This window comes from Syngnathus typhle, linkage group LG8 (genome assembly GCF_033458585.1).
Source record: "Syngnathus typhle isolate RoL2023-S1 ecotype Sweden linkage group LG8, RoL_Styp_1.0, whole genome shotgun sequence".
In the NCBI taxonomy this organism is placed as follows: Eukaryota; Metazoa; Chordata; class Actinopteri; order Syngnathiformes; family Syngnathidae; genus Syngnathus; species Syngnathus typhle.
Genome location: NC_083745.1, coordinates 5,219,504 through 5,226,847, shown reverse-complemented (window position 1 = coordinate 5,226,847; position 7,344 = coordinate 5,219,504). Strand labels below are relative to the sequence as shown.

The following is a 7,344-nucleotide window of genomic DNA, read 5'->3' as shown; positions in this document are numbered from 1 at the left end:
ATAATTACTGGAAGACTGCTGCACTGCATAAATGACATGTCTTTTGTGTTATAATTCTGTGCATCTTGACAAACATGACCCATTAAACAACCCTGTGGACAATTTTCGCGAGCGGTGATTACGCTAATTAAACCTGCAAAACATTTGAGAGCTGCAGACATGTAAAGATTAAACAGGTCATTAAATCAACTGAGTATGTCAACATCCACAGAGCTTGTCACTCCTCCAATATGCCATCAACAAGAGAAAGATTCAAATGCGTTATATGTCGTGCTAAATTTACCCAAAGAGCTAACCATGTTTTTGGAAAAAAATAAAAATAAATAAATAGATTAAAAAATGCTCTAAAGTATATTTATTTATTATTTATTTTTTATATTTATTATTTATTTTGTTTTATATAAATATTTTCTTGCCTCTTTCATGTGTTTAATTGCAGCTAAAGAATAAGCTTTTTTTCCCAGATGTAAAACAATTTAAACATGTATAATCCTACACATACTGTACATATTTTTTTTCTTGAAAGTTTCCCAATGAACACTTTCCGCTTCCACTTTGTGTGAGGTGTTTGGAGAACCAACTATATCTTTGTAATCTTCCCTATGAGTTAATCCTATTCTACCTGCTGATAGTAGCAAGCGATAGCGCTGATGTCTTATTATCGCCAACATATGTTCCCCCTTTCATACCAGAGAAGCCTCCCAACCATTTAATGGGATTGTTGTTGTTTTCTTTTTCCCCCGTTCCACACAACAAACACTTTTCCTCGAAGACGTTCGACATGCGCCCAGGGAATTTGTCTCTGTGTTTCCGAACAAATCAGCCTAGGTCAGGGGCTAAGATTGGCCTCCAGTTACAGACGATTGAAAACAGTTCCTCCACATGACAAGGAGGGAAAGTGGATTTTCCAGCTTAAAAGCAGAATCATCTCTGCTCAAGGCATTATCTTGTGTTCAAAGAGATTAATAATAACAGGCGATGCTATGGATAGGGTGGCACGCTTTTCTTGAATCGGCGCTCGTCATATTCACATATTTTGTTTCCGATTCTATCGAGCTGGCTTTCATGAAAAATCTATCTAGCTAGCTTTAATCAAAAAATAATTAAAAAACAAAACTGTTTACCTATGTTGGTCGGTTTACCTTTTTATAAAATAAGCACTAAAGTGTGATTTGATCTAGAGACAAAAAATAGGTTAGCAAATTCATCTTTAAGGTTTACGTTGAACCCTCACTGGTTCAGAGGTCAGATGTCATTTGCACCCTACCGTATTGCAGATTTCTAAGGGTGCTTTTTAGTCAGGGTGGGGTTTATCGTATTAAAATTATACTAAGGTCAACTGGAAAAATGCAGAGAAATAAAGAGTACCACATTTTAATATTGACGTTTCCTACTTCCCAGAGTAGAGAGGATATGTTGGTGCTCGTTTCATTTTGGTTGACCCATATATTGAAAAAAAACACATTTCCTCGTTGATACTTTAACCGCTTTTTGTAATCTATATCCGCTAAACTACTGTTACGATATCCAAAGTCATCCAGAAGGCTCTAAAATTCCGCATTCTGTGACCCTGTTAATGGAAACTCTCAGCCAGGATGTTTTTCATTGCAGTCATCAAAGTGAAGGATTCCCATGTTGTACTTTGATGTGCTTAACGCAGTTTGGACTCACGTCTCATTACAGAGATAATTAATAGTTTAATTAGCAGACATTCCAAGCAATTTACAGCATCGTACCCTGGCACAAAATTCAGGAGATTCACTTGAAAGTTAGTCACTTCAGCATAATTCTGTTTCTGAGTTTATATACAGGTTTTTTTTTTGTTCATAATAACCGCACACGATGGTTGTTCAATATAAATACCAATAACGTGATTTTATACCTCGTTATCGAAACTCATTCAGTGCCATTAGATACGTCAAAAGAATTAACTGGGTCGGCGGTGAATGAGTTAAAGCAAGTAATTATTTCCCACAATTGGAAAAATATCTCTACAGAAGCATTCTAAAAACAAGTCATCATCATTACAAAGCTGTTTAGAATTAACAGTTGTCGGAATTGGAATAAACATTGAAAAGCAGCTTGATCGGCAAAAAAAAGAATAGATCAGAGTCGCATTTTTCGACGACTAGTTAAGAGCGCTCATCGACACAAAGCGTGCTGAGTGGAGGCTTCAAGAAACGAATGTCTGTTGTTGAGATGCGAAAACAATAGTATGTCTCCCAGCATGGGAGACGGCCAACAGCAAAGCAAAGCCTCCGTTTCATGTCCCCCCCGCCCCCCCCCCTTCATTCAGCCCTTCTCTCAACTTCTAGTTTATGTTAGCTAACAACAATTTACAGCAGGCAAATTTCATTTTCTTCACACAAATCCTATCGCACATTATGCTGTACATTGCATTAGGGGCCTAATCTTTCTTTTCTCTTCCCCGGGAGAAGAAAGGAGCGCCTTCATGATTAACCCACTTTACAGCAATAAATAAACGCATCATCCAGTAATGTACAGCAGATTTAATTTGAAGGCCAGAACGCTCAAATCGCTGAAATGTAATGGAAAACTAACACAATGCAGACTCCAATGGACGCCTAGGGAATTAATTTGAATGTGCCATTTCTTTTTTTTTTTTTAGATGGATTTACTATTCCGCCCTCAGCCAACACACACTCTTGCGGGTGCTAATTCTCTTAACTGTGTTAAAAAAAAAAAACATTAAAAAAAAACCATATCAGTTTGCCATACAAAACAATTTTTATTGAATTACCATAAAAAAAAAAAAAAAAATCTTCCTTCCATTTTGGTCACATGTAACCCATGTTGCTTTTGGTTTCCCATCGTTTTTTCGCCTCGAACCTGAAAAACAAAAAAAAACATTGCATTACCGAGCAGCTTTCATCTGAGGATGACAAAAGACTCAAAGTATCCAGATTTCAGCAACTCCATTTTAACTGCACTTGACACCATGAAAGATGGAATGGCAGACACAAAACATGAGGACGGAGACTTCATACCCCCAAGCTATTTCCTTCTTTCTTTTCTTCGCTGCCCTCAAAGCGTCCTCTTCCTGTTTGTGCTGCACAAAGTCACGGCAATCAGCGGCTTCGGCGATTTTCACAGCCAGCTATTTAGAGACAGAGGAGAGGCCCATTGGAGAATGGAGATCAGTCTGAGGCATAAAATAAAAGCTGTCTGACTGACAGTCGGGGTGCTTTCTTGTCACGGTCTCTGCTGCCTCCTCCACACCACGGCAGGGCTCGACATTTGCAAGGCATGTAACAGACTTGAATAATTAATCAAATTCAAATCCACATTGCAATTTTCCAATTACATATGCGGTAGATTTTGGATTCCCCCCCCCCATTTAGTAGGTTTATACATTACAATCGATCGTCGGATTTCGCTGCTTGAAATATTGCAGCGATAAAATACTTGACGGAGATCTGTGGTGAGAAACCCACTTCCTGTTTGTGACAACAAATCTAATCAATTAAAAATTCTTGTTACCAATAAACTAGCAGAATGTCAACACAATGCCGTTAATTGGAGTCCCACGCTGTTCATGATTCAAAATACGTCGTCGTTAAAAAGAAAAAAAAATTCAGCTCATGAAAGAAGAGTCGACGACTCCTAAAGACACATTTGTGGTTTAACAGTGAATAATAAATCTAAGTAGCGACTTTTGAAATACTGGAGGCTGTCCCTGAAAACAGTAGTGAGGAGAAGGACCGTGACAGCAAGAGGCAAACATTCAAATCCCGGGGAAGACACCAGTGTATTGTGAAGCAGAATAATCCCAATAACCCCAGTCACACACAAGCAAAAAGGAAACAAAGGTAAAATCCCCCCTCCTGCCTGAGATAAAAGCATTCATATTATTCAAGCAGAAGCAAACTTTGATAAACAACTTGGAACAATTTCACCAAACGTTCAGGTAATTCTGTAATATTCAAAAGAGGGGGGGGGGGGGGGGGGGGTCTTGAGGTAATGAGGAAATGTAGCACCGCTGCACCACTTGAAAATAAAAAAAAAGACCTGGCAGGAAAAGAAATATTTCAATTATAATTAAGAGGGATAAACTTTATTAGAAAGACTGAAAGTAAAATATCTCCTAATGCTTGCTGGGATTAAGCAGGTCAGAGCGAGCAGGCAGGAAAAATTAAACTCTAAAGGCTTTTTATCACTATATTTCAGGAACCAAGGGTGTAAAATGTTCTAATTTGGGATACATTAAAAGCCATAAAGGTCTTTCAAAAAGATTAATGGTACTTTGCTTGGATTTAAGATAAGGGGCTGCGGCTGGCTGCAAGTGGCGGGGCCCTCAAGGCATTCATCTTTACAGCCACTACAAGATTTGTGAAAATGTCTGTATAACCTGGAGCGTACATATGATGATGACAGTCCTTGGCCATTTTATAGCTTTTAAAATTCTCCAAATCATGTTTTCTACTCTTGGAGAGCAACTCAGCGGGCATTTGCTGTAGCTTTACAAGCAGAAGATAGCGCATCGGCGTTTCTCCTTTTTGTTGGATTGGTGTCGATACTTCAGAGTGGCTGCGATGTGGCGGCGAGATTATACACACACACACACACGTTTATTAAATTACAGTATTAACAATGTCAACTCTGTAGCTATGAGGTCTCACCGTTGGGGAACAATCCAATGAATCGGCATGACACTAAATGGCTTGATGTGGAGGCACCGTAAAACTTGGGGATTACGCACAATCACCTGCTCTTCTGTTCAACCAAAATTAAAACACATTTCCATACTATTTTCATATTAATAAATGTATATAAATAGTTTTACATCTATTATATTTTTTTTATACTTTATAGTTTTATTTTGCACTGTTGGGCAGCTCTTATCTCATATGTATAATGACAACAAAAGGCATTCTGATTCTGATATATATATATATTGTGCATGTATGCAATTATTCCCTTTTATTCATTTATGATTGTTTTAGCTGAAGCTGTTGACATTATAATGTCAAGCAAGTTACCTAGGAGACAGAACAGATCAAAGAAACAAAAAAAAACAAAAATTAAACCCTCAAATGTCTGATTAATCAAGCCTGCAAACAGCTTATTTCCTTCAGCCTGCATGCAAGTATGAATATGAGATTCCGAGAGCAGTACATTGTGCAGATTTGTTCATTCTTATCTGAACAAAGCCAGCGGCAGCTTATTTCATGGATCACTGGCACTGTCAGCGCTGTGGCGCCGAGCAGGTGACGGCTCCTCTTTCTGTAGCGAGAACAAAATTAGCCAAAAGTCGGCACAAATTAGCCTCTCATGTTTTCTGTAATATGACATTATTTTTCATTTACTTTTTTTGATCCACTTTTCCAGATTTTTTTTTTTTGGGTCCTCCCCCATGTGTGTTAGTGCCAAATCCTCTCACATCAGAAGCTAGTGCAAATAAGAACGCAAGTACAAAGCTGGGACAAAGGCACGAGACAAGAAACCTCCCGCTGTCTATGTTTATGTGGCCCTAAGAGGCAGTTCTTCCCACTGCCATGCATATTAATATATGATTAAGTGCCTGTCATCATCATGTTCCTGTTTCTGTAGTTTCTCTCACTTGTGTGTCCTGTGCACAGCCCTGTTAAAAAGAAGGTTTATTCTGAGGATTAATACTCTGACCTTTGGTAGATTTGAATGCAAACAAAGCAAAGCAAAAAAAAAAAACATCATTGTGCTCAATGCTGCCACTGCAGCTTAAGGCCACGATGAGGGTTAAGTCAATAGTACAGATTCATTCAAGTTTGGGTCGTCATGGAGATTCAAATGGAGGCCCAAACAGGGCACCCTAATGCGATTTGAGAAAAAAAAATAATGCTGCCTGCTGCACTGCACATGACACAACTGAAATCATAATTGTTAAGGCTAAATCAAACAGCTACAAAATACGAGACCTCAATTAACGACGAAAAAAAAAACCGCATCTCTGTGTGGATAGTCTGAAAGCGTCTTTTAACAATATCAAATAAATGATGGCTTTAAGGACAAAATTGCCTTAAAGCCATTCATAATTTTCCTATCCAGGACGACTCTTCCAATTAAATCGTGCGAGAGGTGGATTAACAGGGGCTATATGGCTTTGCCTCACTAAATCACCTCCCCGAGCTGCTCTGCTGCATTTGACGTGTAAACGATTAATGACCAGCCTAATTCCCTTATCACACTACCTTAATGCCTAAATAATGTGGCCTTAGTCAACCTTGGCAAGAAGGGTGATATAAGAAAAGAATGAATATCAGATTAGGCGTTGTGTGCGTGTGTGTTATTCCGGCATCATTTCTTAAAACTGAGGCAGAAGTGGGGTGGGGGGGGGAAAAGCATGTTTTGTTGCAGCAACATTGGGAAGGTCAAAGGATCAAGAGATCAGTGGACACCACCCATATCGCCTTCCAAGTGAAATCAACTAAGCATGCAACTGGTTTCAAATCCTACAAAAGACAATCCAAGAGAGAATGAATCATCTGACGAGCATTTGGACCATTTGGACTATTTCAAACGAAGACGATATATGGCTTTTGTTTTTTTCATGGCTACCTGGTCAATTTGAGGAATGTTTGATACCATTCAGATCGATACCAGGACAAATACTCAGTTCTTGTGTAGTCACTGATACCGATACCAAGTACTGATACCACTGACACTTTTGATTTCTCAATGACGGATCATTTTAAATTCTTAAAATCACATGAAATGAATGTCAATTTCTATTCTAATGTCTTGGTAAGTACCGATACTTTGGCTGGTGTCGTCACCGATACGTGATATTGATACTCGCCCATCCCTAATTAATTGACAAATGAATGAATTACACTGGATAAATGACATACACTGGGAGGCAGACATTAAAGCAGTCGGATAAATCTTAGCAAGTTCTGCCGGTGTCTTTTGTAGAATCTGCGATAATGGCTGCCGACTAAAGTCAGCACTATCGAAATCACTGCGAACAATATAAACTTGAAAAACATGAATAATTGAAATACAGCATTACATTGCTAAATCCCAATGCACATCCCACTGGGCAGCCTCAGAAGAACTTTTGTAATCTCGCCACCACTTTGACAAACACAATTACATGGCAGGCAAAAAAACCAAAACAAAAAACTCCAGGGAGGACACTGCCAAACAACAATGTCTCAATTTTCTCTTCAAGTAATCTGATTGGAGATAGACGTGACGCGTCATCATTAGGGAGCAGACACACACAAAAAAAAGTTCACTTGCTTGTGCACAATCCATTATCTTGCCTCTTCTGAGTGGGGTGGGCTTATTAGCAAGCTTGGAACTCACACTTAGAATAATATGCCATCAACAGTTTTATAAGCT

The 7,344-nt window shown here is 38.8% G+C and overlaps 1 protein-coding gene across 2 annotated transcripts in view; it reads right to left on the bottom strand.

The window, feature by feature from the left end:
• Positions 1-2,729: 2,729 nt before the first annotated feature.
• The window catches only part of fam204a (family with sequence similarity 204 member A), an 11,401-nt gene continuing 6,786 nt past the window's right edge, over positions 2,730-7,344 (bottom strand). For both annotated transcript variants that reach the window (XM_061284532.1, XM_061284533.1), the window contains exons 6-7: positions 3,009-3,118; positions 2,730-2,850 (exon numbers count right to left, since the gene is read on the bottom strand). In XM_061284532.1, coding sequence (XP_061140516.1) covers positions 2,799-2,850; positions 3,009-3,118 — 162 coding nt within the window. In that variant the 3' untranslated portion in view covers positions 2,730-2,798. The remainder of the gene's footprint in view (positions 2,851-3,008; positions 3,119-7,344) is intronic.